The sequence below is a fragment of the Limanda limanda genome, chromosome 7, assembly GCF_963576545.1.
Source record: "Limanda limanda chromosome 7, fLimLim1.1, whole genome shotgun sequence".
NCBI lineage: Eukaryota > Metazoa > Chordata > Actinopteri > Pleuronectiformes > Pleuronectidae > Limanda > Limanda limanda.
The window spans coordinates 491729-513952 of record NC_083642.1 but is presented as its reverse complement, the minus strand read 5'-3'; the positions used below and the strand labels follow the sequence as shown (position 1 = coordinate 513952).

At 45.1% G+C, this 22224-nt stretch overlaps 1 protein-coding gene across 2 annotated transcripts; it reads left to right on the top strand.

Moving 5' to 3' along the window:
- The first annotated feature begins 2278 nt into the window (after positions 1-2278).
- Positions 2279-22094, top strand: acss2 (acyl-CoA synthetase short chain family member 2). 2 transcript variants are annotated; one of them, XM_061074226.1, is made up of 19 exons: positions 2279-2814; positions 3723-3918; positions 8214-8305; positions 8476-8579; positions 8700-8772; positions 9762-9837; positions 10517-10619; positions 11284-11331; positions 12621-12758; positions 12868-13038; positions 16216-16349; positions 16733-16865; positions 16997-17053; positions 17178-17258; positions 17348-17456; positions 17867-17935; positions 19490-19666; positions 19863-19937; positions 20286-22094. In XM_061074226.1, the coding sequence occupies exons 1-19, from the start codon at positions 2688-2690 to the stop codon at positions 20411-20413; spliced, it is 2091 nt and encodes a 696-aa protein (XP_060930209.1). In that variant the 5' UTR covers positions 2279-2687; the 3' UTR covers positions 20414-22094. The 2 variants fall into 2 exon arrangements, with proteins under 2 accessions (XP_060930209.1, XP_060930210.1); XM_061074227.1 differs by lacking the exon at positions 11284-11331.
- Positions 22095-22224: the final 130 nt, after the last annotated feature.

Sequence of the window (22224 nt, the reverse complement as noted above, 5' to 3'; positions counted from 1 at the left end):
AGCTGAAAGTCCAAACTTAACGAACAAACGCATCATAACAGCGAACTCTCTCAAAGTGATGAGCAGATTTTCTCTAAAAGTTAGATTGTGGCAATTTAATATAATTTGAAACCTACTGATGTGCCAGAGTTTCTGAATTAATCAATTTCGTTCTGCATTTAATCAATATTTTAATTGATGAAATATCAAAGATGTTTCTCATGTTTTTGTCTGACGCTCAGAAACTGAAACAAGGAAGTGACTTGTTTTGTTGGACAGTTAATCAACACGTGAACAGTTCACAGATTAGTTCAAGCTGCTGAATATTTACACAATATTTAAAGATCCGATGGTTTTCTAAACTGAATGAAACAAGTTTGTTGGACTTGTTGCAGCAGCAGATCTTCAGGAAACAGAGGATTATGGGTAATATCCAGCGTTTTGACAGCTCAACACATTCATTCACTTGTTTTACACATGAAAACCACTTCATCCCCACATGAGGCTGCAGGGGGCGCTGTTGCTCAGTAGCAGACACCTGGTCAGCTGAATCTTTCATGGATGACTGACAATCAGCTGTAAAGTATTTGATATGTTGTCTTGACGGGTCAGTGATTGTGTGTTTTATTGTCAAAGTGTTAATGAGCTTAATGAGGAGTTGTTGGTTGCCATGGGATACGTTATCATCTTGAGGCCTTGACTCAAATCACTGGTGACATCACTCTGACCTCTGACCTCTCCCCTCGTAGCTGTCAGTGTGTTCACACCCGAGTGACACGACTCTCTGATGTTTGTTCAAAATCTGATGAACACAATTTCCTGGAATCAAGTTTCGTACAAATAATAAAACTGAATTTTCTCGTCAACACAGAATCGTGTTTCTTTACTGTTTCTTCTTCACTGAATCTGGTCTCCAGAAATTATGAATGAGTTCAATCAAAGCACATTTGAAACCACAGCTGTCAATCAAAAGATGCTTTAAAGATAATTTAGATTACATTGAAATAATAAACAAATAACTAACACAAACTGAACTGAAAACAAATTATTAGTATTAAGAAAATCTTTCTCAAGGGATTTGCCACATTTTGTCTTTATTTGTGGGTGTGTGTGTGTCTGTGTGTGTGTGTGTGTGTGTGTGTAGGGTTTTAAAGGGGTGGAAAGTTAAGCTCGGGAATTTTGGGAATTTTGAAAAAAAAAAAATACTCAAATTAAACGCTGAGCAATAAAAACATCATTCAAAACTCTATTTTAAAGATGTATGGAACGTTGAGTTTCAACCCTCCACTGGTCATTCTTCCATCACATGCACAGATAACTCCCAGCATGCTTCACTCTACAGCAGGGCTATTGAGGCCTGCTGTAGAGTGCAGGACTAGTCAGGTAAGTTTCCATGATATTACTGGGAAAATATATTATCATGCTGATTGAGGATTGTTCATCTGTTCATCTAGACTATTTCCATTCATTTATCCATCAATTGTAAAATATGTTTACAGACGATTCCAATAGTTTGGCTAACTATTTATATCTCTGGCATTGCATTAGTGTTTTTTTACAATCTTTTTTCTCATCTTATTCTACAGAACAATGCCACGTGCACTCTCTCATGTGTGGAGACATTTCACCTCATCCAATGTAGAAGGAAAGGCTGTGTACATTTGCAAATACTGTGCAAAGACCTATGTTAAGAATGACACAACGATGCAGAAGCATATAGTCAAGTGTCCAAAGTTTCCTCAGGGCTCAAATCAGCCTATGACAAAACAAAATGATTATATTTATGTCTGTATATGACAAGGTAAATACAGTTAGTATAAATTACCTACAACATTTCCAGTTAATTCCCGTTTATTCCCATGGAAAGTTTCCAACTTTGAATATTCCCGGAATTTTGCAACCCTATGTGTGTGTGTGTGTGTGTGTGTGTGTGTGTGTGTGTGTGTGTGTGTGTGTGTGTGTGTGTGTGTGTGACGCCAATGGACCGAACTGTTTACATTTGTAAAATCCTGAAGAATCACTGTTCCGGTGACTTTGAAATGTTTAATTTAATTTAATTTCCTTCATCCAACAGACAGAACCAAGTGAAGACAGATACAAAGATATTTAATAGATTCTGTTTTGTGTTGTAACATTTTTAAGTGTTTGTTTCCTGAAACGTTAACTTTTGCTTTTACTGGAAAAACCTGAACGCAACAAACATGTGAGTTTTGAGTTTTACCAGCGGCCCGTGAACGCCCCCTGAGCTGTGATTGGCTGCTGCCGGAGTTGAGACAAAGAAGAAGAAGCAGCAGCAGCAGGGGGGACGAGCAGCTCCTGTGAACAGCCAGGAAGCAGCAGTCACCTCCCAGCAGCTCCCGGTCCGGACTGGAACCTGCTTCACTCCAACACCCCTCCGCTGCAGCTGCAAGGAGCTAGCTTAGCCTGCTAGCTTAGCAGGGCACCGTGTGTGTGTGTCTGTGTGTGTGTGTGAGTCTGTGTGTGTGTGTGTGTGTGCAGGACTGCAGCTCCAGAGCAGAACCGACCCGGACTCCACTGCTCTGAAGTCGCTGCAGAAGCCGGAAGTGTGGATGAGCTGCTAGCATCGCTGCTAGCATCGCGCTAGCTGCACCGCCTCATTGTGCCGCTCGCTGGGGGGGGAAGTGTCCGAGGATCAGCGTCCTGCTCCGGCTGCAGATCGTCTCTCGTCCCGGTGAAGCGACGCCGACATGATTCCAGACAAAGCCCCGAGAGAGGACGTGTTCCACGGGTCCGAGGAGCTGAAGAGGGACGCGCACGTCTCCAGCTTCGAGCGATACAAGGAGCTGTACCAGAGCTCCATCCAGCGGCCCGACGGTGAGTGCTGCCCGGGGAGGTCCTCATAGCTGCCCGGGGACCGGTGAGTGCTGCCCGGGTCGGTCCTCACAGCTGCCCGGGTCCACACAGTCTGACCCGGGGCCCGGAGCCGAGCTGCCCGGGTCCTTCACACTGCCTGCCCGGGGACCAGAGCCGAGCTGCCCGGGTCCTTCCCTCAGCCTGACCCGGGACCCAGTCCACCTGCCCCGGGGATTCAAGATTCAAGATTGTTATTGTCCAATACACAGAGATCATATGAAACAGTCACTGGCGATGAAACACTTGAGTCACTTCTCTCTTTAAACAATGCTCAAGTAATTACAACCAAAAAAAAAAAAATAGAAATAGTATAAAATAGAATATAAAATATATATATCTAAATATATATCTTTGCAGATGAAGAGAAACAATAGTGCAATTTGTGCAAATATTTGAATATGCCACGGTGCTGGTGCAAATATACAAATACACAAATAGAACCCTAACGTGTACTGGTTGGAGGTGTGAGTCCCAGTGGGGGGGCAGTGACACACCATCACTTCCTGTCACTGAACCTGCAGGTTCACCCTGCTCTGTGGGGGGGGGGGGGGGGGGGGGTCATGTAAAGGTCATCTGTTCATTCCAGTGACCTGCTACAAACCAGTTATTACACATCATATTCAAATTTAATTTAAAAAATGAATCAATGGTTTAAAAGTGTGGATGCTGATCTGATGGTTAAATGAAGTGAGAGGACACCATGACTCAGCACTTTGTGTTCATATTCATACTCTGTAACAACAGGTTGATCAGCATCACTTTACATCACGTCCACGTGCAACAGCCTCGTGCACGTCTCCACCTTCTGAACGGTTTCACGGTTTCCCTCCCGAGTGGCGCCTCCTCTCTAACCGCTCTCTGTCCTGCAGAGTTCTGGGGAGACATCGCCAAAGAGTTCTTCTGGAAGACCACCCACTCGGGTCCGTTCCTGGAGTACAACTTCGACGTGACCAAGGGGGAGGTCTTTGTGAAGTGTATGGGCGGAGCTACGACCAACATCAGCTACAACCTGCTGGACCGCAATGTGCACGAGAGGAAGCTGGGCGAGCGAGTGGCCTTCTACTGGTGAGAGAGAGAGTGTACTCGTGTGTGTGTGTGTGTGTGTGTGTACGTGTGTGTGTGTGTGTACGTGTGTGTGTACTTGTGTGTGCTCATCCTATTCAACCCTGGTGCTGTTCAGAGGCAGCTGCCCCCCCCTTCTCTCACTGATCATGAATGGAGCTTCAGTCGTCCTCTCTCCATTGTCTTTCCCTTTCTCTCACATTCCTCCTCTCGCTCGTTCCTCCCAACCCCTCTCTCTCTCTCTCTCTCTCTCTCTCTCTCTCTCTCTCTCAACCCCTCTCTCTCTCTCCCTTTCCCTCTTTATGTCTAACTCTCTCTCTCTCTCTGTCTCTCTCTCTCAACCTCTCAACCTCTCTCTCCCTTTCCCTCTTTATGTCTAACTCTCTCTGTCTCTCTCTCTCTCTCTCTCTCTCTCAACCTCTCTCTCTCTCCCTCTCTCTCTCTCTCTCTCTCTCTCTCTCCCTCTCTCTCAACCTCTCTCTCTATCTCTCTCTCCCTTTCCCTCTTTATGTCTATCTCTCTGTCTCTCTCAACCTCTCTCTCTACCTCTCTACCTCTCTCTCTCTCTGCTCATCTCTTATATAAATATCAAGGTAAATAAGACCCACGTTCTCTCTCTCTCTCTCTCTCTCTCTCTCTCTCTCTCTCTGTTCCTTCTCTCTCTCGCTGTCTCTCTCTCTCTCTCTCTCTGTCCCTCGAGCTTTTCTGCATCTCTTCATCTTTGTGTCACTGACGAGTCCTGAAGTGAACTCTGCTCCGGCTTCCGGGGGGGGGGGGGGGGGGGGGGGGTTTATAGTCTCTTCAGGGAGAAGACGGAATCTCGTCTTGACGGAGAGAAAACTGAATAATATGATCATTGGTTTGTTATTAAAAGTAATTTTCAAGCATGAATTTCCCACATTTGCTTGTTTCAGTCGTTTGAACGAAGGATTTTATTTTCTTTGTCAAGTTTGAGAGTAAATTAAATGTCAGTCACATAAAAAACATCAGTTATAGTTTAACAATATTATTCAATAAGTAATTGTATTTATTTTGCACTTTTTATAGCAATAAGCTGCAGTTAAGGGGGATTTACATGAAACTTGTTTCATATAGCAATGAAACAAAAGATAGAGTTGAAATAATTAAGAGACCAAAGAAATCTGTATTATCCCCGAGACAAATACAATCTGAATAAATCATAAATCATAAAGACTCATTTGAAGGTCGAACAGAAACAGAAACATAAACTCATAACAATGTGGACAAGGAGGAAGTGGGTTGATAATTTCATAAAGTCTTAAGTCATGCTGCTGATTTCAAGAGTCATAGATTTAAACGTTCGTGTGAAAGTCATAAACTATCTGAGACGGTTCTTATCAGATGTATCTGCAGAGCTGGTGTGGGCGTGGCCTGATAACAGAGTACAGTAGGTCACTGTGTTCAGACGCTTTCTTAATGTGTGACCACAGATCAAAGGTTAGAGATGGAGTCAAATTACCAAGAGACAACGATGTAGAATCTGTGATTCATAACCATAACCACTGAATGTGTTCAACTGTTATGACCAGTCTCCAAACTCCAAGTAAGAAGAGTCCGAGTCAAAGTCCGAGTCGTCACCGCTCGAGTGCAAGTTAACCACCTGAGGGCGGGGGGGGGGGGGCGTTAACTGATGCCAAAACAAACAGGACAAAGTCAGAGAGGGACAGACATCATGAGACGGAACAAGCTCCTCCCCCCAGGACATGAAGTAAAGTTACACTGTGATGTAACAAAGTGACAAGTTTCCTGATGTTCGTTTCACAACTGGTTCCTCAGAGCTTCACCAGAGGGGGGGGGGGCCTTATTCACACAAAGAGCTTGTGTAGCTCCTCCTGCTCCTCCTGCTCCTCCTCCTGCTCCACCTGCTCCTCCTGCTCCTGCTGCTCCTCCTGCTCCTCCTGCTCCTCCTCCTCCTGCTCCTCCTCCTCCTCCTCCTCCTGCTCCTCCTGCTCCTCCTCCTCCTCCTCCTGCTCCTCCTGCTCCTCCTGCAGCGAGGTCACCTTCTCACTGTTCTCCCACTAACTGAGTCGTGTGGAACGTGATGAACCAGCAGCAGGTTCATCACAGCTGAACCACTCAGCAGCTGGTGGAGAAGGTCTGAGTCCGACCTGGACCATGAGCTGCTGCTGCTGCTGAACATGAGAAACAAACTTCAGAGCCGACCTGCCCCCCCGTGTCCAGGACGTGTCCAGAGCTTCTGATTAAAAACCGTTAATGTTCAGGAAACGCAGCCTTGGCTCATTTCCTCTCGAGAAAATGGGCCGATGTAACCGTAGCAACAGTGATGCGTTTCAACACTAGATTGTGGCTGTAGCCTCGCAGAGAAGAAACTCCACATTTCTAAATTCCCCGAAAAATCCCCATTTTCTGTATATTGTTAATTCCACAAATGAATCATCCGCGTTAAAACTTTTGACATGTGCGTGACCCATCGTGTTATGATCCCTCCGACTCACACCAACGTGCCACCGTGGTGTGTGTTGTGTGCTTTGTGCGACGGCCTGGATGTGAACAACACAACAGCTCAGATATCGTGTTGGAAATGATTCTGAAGGTCGGAGCTTTCTCCTCGTGTCGGGATTCAGTGAATGTAACTTCCAACTGGGTCACAGAGCTCAGCGCCGCAGGCCCGGGCACTACAGACTCCAGAAATACACTCTTAAAGAAACATTAGGCACACAGACACACACACTCACACACACACACACACACACACCACTTCAGCTCATGCGTGAGCAGCTGCTGAACCAGGAAGATTTTACATTCTTTGTTTCTCTCAAAGGTTTTTATGACTTTGGCTGGAAAGCATTAGAGAGAGAGTTCAGAAAGCACGACAATGTTTGTCTGGGTTTGACCTTAGTTGAAGGTTCAGTGTGTAGAGTGTAGTGACATCTAGTGGTGAAGTGTCGTGTTGCAGCTGAGCACTGTTGCAGGGGGAGTCACAGGTGAGGGAGAGGAGGCTGCTGATGAAGAAGAGGAATCAGAAAATCAAAGTGAATCATTCCAAACTAAAGAGGACTCGCAGAGAGGAGACAAGTGAGGACCTGGCGCAGGCCCAGAGGGGGGGGGCTGAAACGCCTTATGTATATTTGGTTTTGCCTCGAGTGTGTTTGTCTTCTCCCGGATCTCCTTGTTGTTCTCTGTTATACAAACAGTAAGAATATATTTTGAACAATAACCTATTTGCACTTAATGTTTTTTTTTACATTGGTTGCTTTGCAAATCGTAAAGCTTAAATGTGGATGTTATTGGATTTGCACTGAATTTTCTTGCGTTCATATACAATTATTTTTTGATATAAAATTAATAACACGTATGATTCCAGTCCTGTGTTTGGATCATGTAGTTGTGATTAAAGGTTTGGGGGGGGCTGAGTAAAGAAAAGAACAATTCATAACCTCGATGAAACAAGTGAAAACATCTCCAGGGATTATTTAATATAATAGATCCTTTCAGCTGAAGGTCACATGATGCGTCCGACTCACAGGAACAACCTCCTCTTCTTTCTTGGCTTGTGACCGAGTCACTGAATCTCGTCTCCTCCTCTTCCTCCACCTTCGTCTCCACGACACAGAGACAGGACGGACGTGTCCCCACTCGGGTTCCAGGGACGTTTGTCTGGTTCAACTTCAGCTCAGTTGTGAAACTCTGCACGTCTCAACTTTCTGGATTTACACAACAGAGAATCACTCTGGGCGTTTGAGGAACTGAGGGAACTTTTTATTTCAACACACACACTCACACACTCTCTCACACACACAGACACACTCTCACACACACACACACACACTCAGGAGTAAGAACTTCACATTAAAACCATTATCTGTAGAGCGGACAGAGAAGGTAACGAGTCCTGACAGCTCCTCTCGTCTCAGTCGACCACATGATGGACACTCGGGGACGGAGGGAGACACTCGGGGACGGAGGGAGACACTCGGGGACGGAGGGAGACACTCGGGGACGGAGGGAGACACTCGGGGACAGAGGGAGACCGACGGGCTGGGAACAGGACCGAGGATCTGAAGCTGCGTCCCAGTTCTGTCAGATCTGGTGCATTGATCATAAATATGAATTCAGCAGGTTTTATAAAGATGGTTTCTACGTGAGAGAAACCATGGAGGTGAAGTCTCCTCTCAGGTCCTGGAGGTCTCCTGAGTCGTGGGAAACTCAGCTGATTCTAAACTCTGCACAATGTTAAATCAGAGAGAGAGTGTTTTGAATATCTCCAGATATTAATAATAATAATGTTGTTCTCTAACCTCTGTTCTGTTCCTCAGGGAAGGAAACGAGCCGGGCGATGAGCTGACGGTGACGTACAGGCAGCTGCTGCAGAGCGTCTGCCGCTTCGCCAACGTGCTGAAGGCCCAGGGTAGGTCACCCCCCCCCCCCCCCCCCGGTATCCTGACCTCACTCATCCACAGTGGAGCTTTCTCTGTGTAGAATCCTGTGTTTTACTTTATTAATTTTCCTGGTTTATTGGTGTTGAATTCATGTTAAAGTGTCGGAGTCAGTGACGTCTGGTGTGTTTCTGGTCCTCAGGCGTGAAGAAGGGCGACCGCGTGTCCATCTACATGCCCATGGTGGTGGAGCTGGTGGTGGCCATGTTGGCCTGCGCCCGGATCGGAGCCGTGCACTCCATCGTGGTGCGTCTACGACAACACACGAGAACCCACGTGAACACACAAACACACAAACACGTGAACACACAACGTGTCAGCAGCACACCACTGGTGGAGGACGGGTGTTTACTCTGTTGTGTCCAGTTCGCAGGTTTCTCAGCGGAGTCTCTGTGTGAGAGGATCATGGACTCTCAGTGTTCACTGCTCATCACCGCAGGTCAGTGGAGGAAACACAGGTTCCATCTGCAGATCAAACAGAACACACATAAATCCATAATACACATAAATCCATCAGGACCTCCAGGACCTTCTGGTTCTGACCTCGGGTCGTCTTCGCTTCTTAACGTCATCGTGTGTGAACAACATATTATATTTAACACTTTACAACATTTACTAATTATGAGGAACAAAGGAAACTGATCAGAACCGACAGACGGATAAATACTATGAATATATATAAAAAGATATTTAATATGTTAATCATAAAAAGGTCACATGGTGTTTTGACAAGCTCACTAGTAATTCTTCTATTCAGAGCTGATTGTAAAATGATCATTGGTTCTATGAGTGATGACATCAGCAACTCTTGGACCAAAACTTTCACCGACTTTCAAAGTTGTGGGAATTATTTTTCTCGATTATTCCGACACAATATCTGCAGCTTTACCAACAGGATGGCTAGCTCGTTAGCTCGTTAGCTCGTTAGCTTCAACACCGCCATGTAAAAATATCACACGTTAGTTCTCAATCATGCTAAAGCTAGCTTAGCATGATTTCCCTCAGGCCCAAGAATCCGGTTTTGTTTCGGCTTCATGAAGAGTTTGTTTGTTTTTGTTCTTTCTCAACAAAACCAACATTAGCAAACTGTCATAAAACGACCAGCGAGCCCCGGGTGGAGCTGATCTCTGCTCGTCCACCAGGGCGGCGCCGGTCAGAGACACTGGGACCAGTACAGTCTTATTATCTAGAGTCTGGGGGGGGGGGCCTGTTTAATCCACTGGGCTAATGGTCTGTGATTAGGAAACACACACACTTAATTTACACGTCTTATACTGTGTATATTGTTCTAAGACTTTGATTTAAAATGATAAAGAATGTCACTCGTATAATATCCACATTTCTTTGAAGTGCATCGTTCTGTCAGTGTCGAGTTTTTCTTCCTCACGTTGTTTCTCTTCTGTCGTGTTTTTAATCTGCATCGTTCAGACGGTTTCTATCGAGGAGACAAACTGATCAACCTGAAGCTGCTAGCTGACGAAGCTCTGCAGAAGTGCAGAGACAAGTGAGATACACACACACACCACCACACACACCACACACACACACCACAGACCACACACCACAGACCACACAACACACACACACCAAACACACCACAAACACACCACACACACACACACACCACACACACACATGCACACACCACACACACACATACACCACAACCACACCACACACACACCACACACACACAACCACACACACACCACACACACACACACACACACCACAGACCACACACACACACACACACACACACACACCACACACACACACCACACACACACCACACACCACACACCACACAACACACACACACCAAACACAACACCACAACCACACACACACACACACACACCACACCACACACACCACACACACCACACACACCACACACACCACACCACACCACACCACAACACACACACACACACACACACACACACACACACACACACACACACACACACCACAAACACACACAGGTAGAGTCACATGTACCAATCACAACCTTTAACTTAAAGTTACATCAGTCAAACAACATTAAAACACGTTGTACACAAAGCCTAGTGGTGGCAATTACAAAATATTGTTATTCCGTGTGTTTATTATTATTAACACTATGTTTGTTTAAGCCTTAGCAGCATGTTTACAGAATGTTCCTGTGTGTGTCTCTGCAGAGGATTCCCGTTGGACAAGTGCATCGTGCTGAGACACTTGTCCAAAGAGACGGAGGACACGTCTCAGTCTCCTCCCGCCAAACGAGCCTGTCCCGATCTGCAGGTAAAAATCATCCCATCCATAAACCCTTATGATTCATCTGTGATACGTGAGGTCAGATCCTCCAGAACCATGTGGAGCACTACCGTCTCTCACCAGCAGGGAAACATGTGGAGCACTACCGTCTCTCACCAGCAGGGAAACATGTGGAGCACTACCGTCTCTCACCAGCAGGGAAACATGTGGAGCACTACCGTCTCTCACCAGCAGGGAAACATGTGGAGCACTACCGTCTCTCACCAGCAGGGAAACATGTGGAGCACTACCGTCTCTCACCAGCAGGGACACCACACGACGCCAGGGTCACAGACACTTTGCTGCTCTGGGTCTTTTCATGGGATTAATTCACAATGAGACAAAGATTTAAACTGAGATTAATTAATCTCCATAAACAGTTTGATTCTCTGAAATTGAACTTGTGTCGTCACCAAACTTTTCCTTTTCTGTTTGTATGATTTCTCTGAAAGATTCAGAAAGTTTGGGTCTTTTCTTTGTGATTATAATTTTTTGAATGAATCAACCCTTAAAGCTGATAAATCTTTTCTCTCCGTTGGTTTAACCAGTTGGACGCTAATTGATTTCACTTTGGGTTTTTAAATAACGACTTTCCCTCATTAACTTCTCCTTCCTCCTCCTCCTCCTCCTCCTCCTCCTCACTCCTGTCCAGCAGGAGAAACAAACAGGGAGAATAAAGAAAACACGTCCTGTTCCGCAGGTATTTTCATCCCCCTCTCCCTCCACTGATCCACTGAACTTCTGTGTGTTTGCTTATTAAACGTTTCAGACAGAATTTACATTTTACTGCTGTAAAACAGGTAAAAACAATAAATTGAGTTTGAAAGTAAAACTTTAATCCTAACTTTCGTTTATTTGTTAAATACTATTTTAAATAAATGTCTTATTGGGACAATTCAACTCAAAATGTAAATTAAAGTACAATTTATGATGCAATAATCACATCTTTATTGATTTTACCAAACAGCAGTTTGATATTCTCGTGATTATTTACAGTTCAGACGACTTTTTGAACATGAGAAATTATCTTTCTGGAATTTAGAATAGAATATTTTTTCCATTCAGCCTGAAATCAGCTGAAATTAGAACCAGCTGCTGGTGAAGGAAACACAATCACAAAACATGCATTAAATTCAAATCATCAGGAAAGTGAAGCTCATGTTCTTAAATGTTTTCTGTCTGAAGTCGTTGGAATAAAATGTAAATTCTGTGTGAGCGTTGGATTAACAGTTTCTGTTGTGAACTCGTTCTGTTGCAGTTCTAACCTCTGACCTCTGACCCACGGCTGCAGTCGCTCACTGTGTTTTCTCTTCCTAATGAAAATGCTTCTTCACTTCATAACTAAACTATAATAACTTTATATGAATGAAGAGCTCTGTGTTTTCTCCTCTGTAAGTCTTCTCTGGATTAAACTACAACTTCAGAAATCTCCCGATGTGTGTTCATGTTGTGTAGTTTGTGTTTGTGAAGCAGCAGCAGGTCGTTGGCTCCGACTCGTTCACACACACAGGAACATGTGGGTGAGGGGCGGAGCCTTGGTAGAGGGGCGGGGCCTGTAGAACAGCCCGTTTTATAAAAGGACTAATTAAAACCATTCGTCAGATCATGATGAGATCGAGCTAAAACATCATGAACCATCTTTGACAAACATTCATTAATCGTCCCATCTGCTAACAAGGAGCTGGAGGGTTCATGTCCTACCTGCGTCCGCCACCAGGGGGATCAGACATATTTATCTTTATTTACTGTGTCAGACAGTAAATGACCTTCACTGTTTGTCTCTCTGCTCGTTTGTGTTTATTAAACTAACTTCCTTTCACCTTTTGTGTTTAGATGCTAGAAACTTTCTGTTTAGTCTCTGAAAGGAAATGTTTGGTTACCTGGTTGTTGACACGTTTGTCCTCTACCCGTCTGTCCCTGTGTTTGACTCCATGTTTGTGTGTCTCCTGTGTGTACCTGCTGTGTGTTGTGTACTGAATGTCCCCCCAGGTCCCGTGGAACCCTGAGGTCGACCTGTGTTGGCTCAGTCTGACCCGAGCAGCTTCAGACGAGTGTGAGCCCGAGTGGGTGGAGTCTGAAGATCCTCTGTTCATCCTGTACACCAGCGGCTCCACCGGCAAACCCAAGGTACAACGCACACGTGTGACACAGACTCACAACCTGAGGTCCCTGTGTAACTGTCGTGTAAGAGATTCAGGAGCGTCCTCACCCCCCCGTCCTCTGCTCCCGTCCTCAGGGAGTTCTCCACACAGTCGCCGGCTACATGCTCTACACTGCCACCACCTTCAAGCTGGTGTTCGACCACCAGCCCGACGACGTGTACTGGTGCACGGCCGACATCGGCTGGATCACCGGACACTCCTACATCACCTACGGCCCTCTGGCCAACGGCGCCACCAGTGTGCTGGTGAGTAGACGCACAACTCCACTTCCTGTTTGTAACTTCAGCCGACGCTCTGTTGTGATTCCATGACGCTCTGTTGTGATTCCATGACGCTCTGCCACCAGAGGAAAGAATCTTTAATCTCTAACTCGTCCAAACGAGCTGTGGAGGGAATCGTTACAGAAGCCAGTGATGTCAACCAGCAGCTCCACATGTGTAGTCATGGCAACCAGATACTAATGAATCAGTTTCTATCGCCTCTCGATCTTTTACCAACGCTTAGCGATGCTGACTCGGGTGACATCACCAGCACAAGCATTTCTTTAGAAGGTCTCATGGTGACTCAAACGTCTCCGACCTGTTCAGCGTGTTTCACGTCGGCTCCGAGCGATGAACCTGTTCATCCTGTAGAAGTGGAATCATGTTCATCCTGTAGAAGTGGAACCTGTTCATCCTGTAGAAGTGGAACCTGTTCATCCTGTAGAAGTGGAACCTGTTCATCCTGTAGAAGTGGAACCTGTTCATCCTGTAGAAGTGGAATCATGTTCATCCTGTAGAAGTGGAATCATGTTCATCCTGTAGAAGTGGAACCTGTTCATCCTGTAGAAGTGGAACCTGTTCATCCTGTAGAAGTGGAACCTGTTCATCCTGTAGAAGTGGAACCTGTTCATCCTGTAGAAGTGGAATCATGTTCATCCTGTAGAAGTGGAATCATGTTCATCCTGTAGAAGTGGAATCATGTTCATCCTGTAGAAGTGGAACCTGTTCATCCTGTAGAAGTGGAACCTGTTCATCCTGTAGAAGTGGAATCATGTTCATCCTGTAGAAGTGGAATCATGTTCATCCTGTAGAAGTGGAATCATGTTCATCCTGTAGAAGTGGAACCTGTTCATCCTGTAGAAGTGGAACCTGTTCATCCTGTAGAAGTGGAATCATGTTCATCCTGTAGAAGTGGAATCATGTTCATCCTGTAGAAGTGGAATCATGTTCATCCTGTAGAAGTGGAATCATGTTCATCCTGTAGAAGTGGAATCATGTTCATCCTGTAGAAGTGGAATCATGTTCATCCTGTAGAAGTGGAACCTGTTCATCCTGTAGAAGTGGAACCTGTTCATCCTGTAGAAGTGGAACCTGTTCATCCTGTAGAAGTGGAACCTGTTCATCCTGTAGAAGTGGAACATGTTCATCCTGTAGAAGTGGAACCTGTTCATCCTGTAGAAGTGGAACCTGTTCATCCTGTAGAAGTGGAATCATGTTCATCCTGTAGAAGTGGAACCTGTTCATCCTGTAGAAGTGGAACCTGTTCATCCTGTAGAAGTGGAACCTGTTCATCCTGTAGAAGTGGAATCATGTTCATCCTGTAGAAGTGGAATCATGTTCATCCTGTAGAAGTGGAACCTGTTCATCCTGTAGAAGTGGAACCTGTTCATCCTGTAGAAGTGGAACCTGTTCATCCTGTAGAAGTGGAACCTGTTCATCCTGTAGAAGTGGAATCATGTTCATCCTGTAGAAGTGGAATCATGTTCATCCTGTAGAAGTGGAATCATGTTCATCCTGTAGAAGTGGAACCTGTTCATCCTGTAGAAGTGGAACCTGTTCATCCTGTAGAAGTGGAATCATGTTCATCCTGTAGAAGTGGAATCATGTTCATCCTGTAGAAGTGGAATCATGTTCATCCTGTAGAAGTGGAACCTGTTCATCCTGTAGAAGTGGAACCTGTTCATCCTGTAGAAGTGGAATCATGTTCATCCTGTAGAAGTGGAATCATGTTCATCCTGTAGAAGTGGAATCATGTTCATCCTGTAGAAGTGGAATCATGTTCATCCTGTAGAAGTGGAATCATGTTCATCCTGTAGAAGTGGAATCATGTTCATCCTGTAGAAGTGGAACCTGTTCATCCTGTAGAAGTGGAACCTGTTCATCCTGTAGAAGTGGAACCTGTTCATCCTGTAGAAGTGGAACCTGTTCATCCTGTAGAAGTGGAACATGTTCATCGTGTAGAAGAGGAATCATGTTCATCCTGTAGAAGTGGAATCATGTTCATCCTGTAGAAGTGGAACCTGTTCATCCTGTAGAAGTGGAATCATGTTCATCCTGTAGAAGTGGAATCATGTTCATCCTGTAGAAGTGGAATCATGTTCATCCTGTAGAAGTGGAATCATGTTCATCCTGTAGAAGTGGAATCATGTTCATCCTGTAGAAGTGGAATCATGTTCATCCTGTAGAAGTGGAATCATGTTCATCCTGTAGAAGTGGAACCTGTTCATCCTGTAGAAGTGGAACCTGTTCATCCTGTAGAAGTGGAACCTGTTCATCCTGTAGAAGTGGAACATGTTCATCGTGTAGAAGTGGAACATGTTCATCGTGTAGAAGAGGAATCATGTTCATCCTGTAGAAGTGGAATCATGTTCATCCTGTAGAAGTGGAACCTGTTCATCCTGTAGAAGTGGAGTCATGTTCATCCTGTAGAAGTGGAATCATGTTCATCCTGTAGAAGTGGAACCTGTTCATCCTGTAGAAGTGGAATCATGTTCATCCTGTAGAAGTGGAATCATGTTCATCCTGTAGAAGTGGAATCATGTTCATCCTGTAGAAGTGGAATCATGTTCATCCTGTAGAAGTGGAATCATGTTCATCCTGTAGAAGTGGAACCTGTTCATCCTGTAGAAGTGGAACCTGTTCATCCTGTAGAAGTGGAACCTGTTCATCCTGTAGAAGTGGAACCTGTTCATCCTGTAGAAGTGGAACATGTTCATCGTGTAGAAGAGGAATCATGTTCATCCTGTAGAAGTGGAATCATGTTCATCCTGTAGAAGTGGAACCTGTTCATCCTGTAGAAGTGGAGTCATGTTCATCCTGTAGAAGTGGAATCATGTTCATCCTGTAGAAGTGGAATCATGTTCATCCTGTAGAAGTGGAACCTGTTCATCCTGTGGAAGTGGAACCTGTTCATCCTGTAGAAGTGGAATCATGTTCATCCTGTAGAAGTGGAATCATGTTCATCCTGTAGAAGTGGAACCTGTTCATCCTGTAGAAGTGGAACCTGTTCATCCTGTAGAAGTGGAATCATGTTCATCCTGTAGAAGTGGAACCTGTTCATCGTGTTGACGTTGAGTCTCAGAAGCATCAGAGCATCAAACCCGTTCTCACAGGAACCAGGGACCTGATTCCACTGTAAACCTTGTTCTGTTCTGTTCTCAGTTCGAGGGTCTGCCCACCTACCCCGACGTCAGCCGCATGTGGGAGATCGTGGACAAATATCATGTGAGCAAGTTCTACACGGCTCCCACCGCCATCCGGCTGCTGATGAAGTACGGCAGCGAGCCGGTGAAGAAGTGAGTTCCTCAGTTTGATTCTCCTCACGTCCGCGTCCGGCTGTGTGTGTAAATCAGGATTTAATATGAGGTGAAACATATTTGTATTACGTGTGGAAAGTTCTGCAGCTTTGTGACGAAGTATCACTACAGGAAGAACAGGGTAGACGTTGGTAACTAAAGGTCAAAGGTCAAGTTGTCTTCTTATTGACCTCTTGAACGTGACCTTTTGCTGCCGGGAAATTTCTTCAGATTTACCACAAACTTCCTCGTGGGTCCAGAGATGAAAGTCCCTGCGACCTGTTGTTTTAGGAACTAGATTGATCCGGTTCACGTCCCGGAGTCAGATGTAATGTCTCCTGGTGTTTTGTCTCGTCTCCGTCTCCGTCCGTCTCCGTCTCCAGGTTCAAGCGAGACTCCCTGAAGATCCTGGGCACGGTGGGGGAGCCCATCAACCCGGAGGCCTGGCACTGGTACTACAACGTGGTGGGAGAGAAGAGATGTCCCATCGTCGACACCTTCTGGCAAACAGAAACTGTGAGTCTGAGTAGTGTCCTGTCACTTCCTGTCTGAGAGCAGGTGCACAGACTGTGAAGTGTGGCTCCCCCTGCTGGAGGGACAGGTCAATGACACTGGGTGGGATATGAACCATTTCCTGTGTCTTTCAGGGTGGACACGTGTTGACTCCTCTTCCTGCTGCTACGCCCATGAAGCCTGGATCTGCTGTGAGTAGATCCCTGAGCTGGTAACGTGATGGACAGCTGGGAGCTGTCGGTTCCTCGGCTCCTCGTGACCTCACCAGCACCAGATGTGTTTTCAATTTCCTCAAATGATTTTGTTTCCGTCCAGACGTTCCCGTTCTTCGGAGTGGTGCCGGCCATCTTGAACGAGTCCGGAGAGGAGCTGGAGGGGCCGAGTGAGGGATACCTGGTCAGGAGCTTCATCATGAAACCAGTATGTTCTCCCAGGATCTCGCTGGTTCCAGTCTCTTCACTGGTCCGTGTTTCTCTTCCACTCAGGTGTTCAAGCAGCCGTGGCCCGGGGTGATGAGAACAGTGTTTGGAAACCACCAGAGGTTCGAAACCATTTACTTCAAGAAGTTCCCAGGATACTACGTCACCGGAGACGGTGAGAGAGGAAGACCAGTCCGAACATCTCAGTCACATGATCTGAGTTCACTGTCTGTCTGTAGTGGAGGAGATTCAGATCTTCAGGAAACAGGAACAGCTTCGTCCAATAGAAACCGTTGGTGGCAGCGTTTCCTCTGTAGGAACTCTCCTCTGGAACATTTGGAGGAAACTCAGATTTTGATCCCAGGGGCCGAGGTCTTGATAAATTCTCAGTCGTCTTCTTCTGTCGTCTCCTGGTCGTAGAGTCGCCTGCGTTACGGACACAGACATTCAGCTCATCTCTCTGAAGTAGAAACCTGAAGATCTGAAAGACCTCTCACTCATCTGACTCACTGCTCACTCTTACACTCGCCCTAGTGGCTGTCAGGAGTCATGACAGTCTGATGCAGTGACCCTCTCGTCCCACAGGTTGCCGTAGAGACAAGGACGGTTACTACTGGATCACCGGGAGGATCGACGACATGCTGAACGTCTCAGGTCAGATGGACAGCCGACGACCTTTGACCTCAAACTGGTCTTCACTTGTTATTTAGAGTTTATTAATCAATCGATCAAAAGAGAATTCATCTTTCATAGTTTGAGGACCTTCAGGCACAGGACTACACATTACTACAGTACTACACAGTACTACAGTACTACACAGTATTTCACATTACTACAGTACTACACATTACTACACATAACTACAGTACTACACATTACTACACATAACTACTGTACTACACATTACTACAGTACTACACATAACTACTGTACTACACATTACTACAGTACTACACATTACTACACATTACTAAAGAACTACACATTACTACACTTTACTAAAGTACTACACATTACTACACTTTACTAAAGTACTACACATTACTACACATTACTAAAGAACTACACATTACTACACATTACTAAAGTACTACACATTACTACACATTACTAAAGTACTACACATTACTACACATTACTAAAGAACTACACATTACTACACATTACTACACTTTACTAAAGTACTACACATTACTACACATTACTAAAGAACTACACATTACTAAAGTACTACACATTACTACAGTACTACACATTACTAAAGTTCTACACATTACTACACTTTACTAAAGTACTACACATTACTACAGTACTACACAGTACTACAATACTACACATTATTACAGTACTACACATTACTACACATTACTAAAGAACTACACATTACTACACATTACTAAAGTACTACACTTTACTAAAGTACTACACATTACTACACATTACTAAAGAACTACACATTACTAAAGTACTACACATTACTACACATTACTAAAGTACTACACATTACTAAAGTACTACACATTACTACAGTACTACACATTACTAAAGTTCTACACATTACTACACTTTACTAAAGTACTACACATTACTACAGTACTACACAGTACTACAATACTACACATTATTACAGTACTATACAGTACTACACATTACTACACTACTACACAGTACTACACATTATTACAGGACTACACAGTACTACAGTACTACAGTACTACAAAGTACAACACAGTACTACACAATACAACGAAATACAACAGTACTACACATTATTACAGTACTATACAGTACTACACAGTATAACAGTACTACACAGTACAACACAGTACTACAATACTACACATTACTACAAAGTACAACACAGTACTACACAGTACAACACAGTACTACACAATACAACACAACACAATACAACAGTACTATACAGTACTACAGTACTCAATACTAGGTGAAATTCACCAAGTGAACCACATCATGGTTCAAACGTATCGTCGGAGATGAAGACTGCAGCTGCTTCTTCTTCTACTGTTTAATTCTGTCTCTACTTCCTGTGATTGGTCCAAACTTTCAGACAAAGTGTTTTCAGTGCAAACCAACAGATCCTGGTTCAGTCTGATCCAGATCTCCTCTTCTGGTTCAGTTTGATCCAGACCTCCTCTTCTGGTCTGCTCCTCCTGGTCGACCCTCTGCTTCCATCTCCTCCTTCAGGTCACCTGCTGAGCACAGCCGAGGTGGAGTCGGCGCTGGTGGAGCACGAGGCCGTGGCCGAGGCCGCCGTGGTGGGCCGACCACATCCTGTCAAAGGAGAGAGTCTCTACTGCTTCGTGACCCTCAACGACGGACTGACCTTCAGCCGCACGCTGGAGGCAGAACTCAAACAACAAGGTGCGTGAACAAGGAGGTGTCTTCAGGGAGGAGGAGCTTCTCAAAGAGAGAAGATCCGATTGTCCAGATGTAACAACCAATCAGATCTGTGAGGAGAAGAGAAGAGCTTTCTCTGTCTCATATCAGAAGCAGCTGTAAGAAACCGCTCTGTGAGGAAGTCAGAGTCTGATGTGTCTTGTGTTTCCTGTCTTCACAGTGAGGGAGAAGATCGGCGCCATCGCCACGCCGGACTTCATCCAGAACGCCCCGGGACTCCCCAAGACCCGATCAGGTCAGTTCACAGGAATAGAAATAGGGTACAGATGAGGAAGAGGAAGAGGAAGAGGAAGAAGCTGCTTCACTGCTGCTGACGTGTGGAGAGAGATTTCAATCTTCAGTTCAGTTGGATGAAGTCAAACAGAACAACATCACTTCTCCTCATTGAAGAACAAGACTCGTGTTGTAGATGTTTCATCACGAGTGTGAATCTGAAGAGAAACTTCCTCAAAGCAAAAAGAAAACGGTTGAATAAAGAAGTTTCTTAAAGTGCTCGAAGCTTAACTTCAGACTCTTTCACTCTTTCTTTCTTCATGTTGTCGTCATCACCCTCTTCTTCTCTTCTCCTCTTCTCTCTCTGCAGGTAAGATCATGCGACGGGTGCTTCGCAAAATCGCCTGTGACGAGCGCGACCTCGGGGACATCTCCACGCTCGCCGACTCCTCGGTGGTCGAGCAGCTCTTCCAGAACAGATGCGGCGCCGGCGTGTAACGACCTCGGGATCCTCGCTCCGACGGCGGCTGCACGACCACGCCACAAACTGAACAAAGGACGAAGAAGAAGCAGAAAAGGAGGAGGAGGAGGAGGAAGAAGAGGAGGAGGAGGAGGAACTCTTCACTCGGTCTTGTCTTGATAACGACCTCTAGCTCCTCCCAGCACGTGGTCAACATGACCTCATCGTGTGTTTCACATCACGACAGATTCCAGCGTCTGGATTGAACACGATGATGAAACGTGTCCAGAAGCTGCGGATGGAAACCAGAGGAGGAGCTAGAGGTCGTTTGTGGGTAAGACCGTCCTGCAGCCGGACGCCGCTGGAGGCGGAGTCTTGTTTTAACCTCGTGTTTTAGCCAATAATACGCAGCAATATGTTAACGTGTAACTGATCAGTGAAAGCGTAGATCCAGGGCTCCTCCCACGTGGGTGAGACGAGTTTCTAGAGCGGAATACGACTCGTGTGAAGCTCCTCCCCCTCGCTCGACGCCGGCGTCCTGTTCCTCACACGGACGATTTGCTTCTTTTGAAAACGCTTCATTTTAATTTCTATTGTAATTTTTTGTATGTAGATTTGTTTCCTCTTGTGTTTGACGGAGGATCTTTTCTGTTTGTGCGCCGCTCGAACGTTTTCTTCTTCAGTTTTTTTTTATGTATTTTGAGAATCAGGTGAAAACAGCAGAACGTGCGTCGAGCTTCAGGAGAAGAAACGCTCGCTAACTGACCCGGGAGGAAGTGACCGATATGAGTCCTTTAGATTGAGCCTGAATCAAAGGAAAGTTTGAATATCTAAGATCTTTTTTATTAAAGAATCATGTCCGAGGAAAAAACTGATGAGTGTCTGTCCCCATGAAAAACCAGAAACATGTTTCCATCGTTCAGCAGCTTCCTCTCGTCTGAGTTCAGTCAAACAGGAAGAAGAAAGAGAAAGGCTTCGTTAAACATCTGATTCATTAAACATCTGTTTCCATCTGCATGTTTTCATGTTCAGATCTTCATCTTCATTCATTGACAAAGTGTTTCAGTCTCTTTTTAACAAATTGTGAAGGAAAATAAATGAATTGTAAATATCCGGGTTTTGGATCTGAAGGAATCTGAGGACGTCTCCAGTTCTGGAGAATTGTTCTGATGTGATTTAATAAAGTCGACGACTAATGAATCAAAAACAATCCATAGATTAACTGAGGAATTAATAGAATAATATTTTTGTCTGATGTTTTGACTTCATTTTCCTATGATGCATGAAAAACACAATCTGGTGCATCATGGGAAATGTTGTCTCCAGTTCTTTGAGCTGCTCCAGTTGATCTCGACCTTCTCACCTGAACTCCTGTTAATCCACACGGCTCCAGATTATCACCAGATTTAATCCTTCATCCGTCTTTGTCGATGTGATTCTGGTCCACGTCGTTTCCTCTGCAGACGTCTGGGTTGAGAGAAGCTGGATTGGTTTCCATGGTTACTTGTTCTGATCAGTTTTGTGTTTCTGATTGCGTCGCCATGGTTACGGAGCAGTGGAGCTGCAGGATGTAGAAACTCGATTCTGTGTCTAATGTTAAAAAGTGCAGCTGCTTGTTTGATTCTCATGTTTTTCTGGTGTAATAAGTCGAGACACTTTCTGTTCATCTTGCTTTCATGTCTCTGTTGGTGTCGAGCAGTAAAAGGACTTGACCTCTGACCCTCTGTCTCCGCCTCTTTCTTTATCACTTCATGAAAAGCTCCACCTCTTTCAGATCCATCAGCTCGATCTCGGGTTAGAACTCAAACCCAGTTTTCCCAGTAGAAGCTGCAGAGTGACTGGTTCTGGT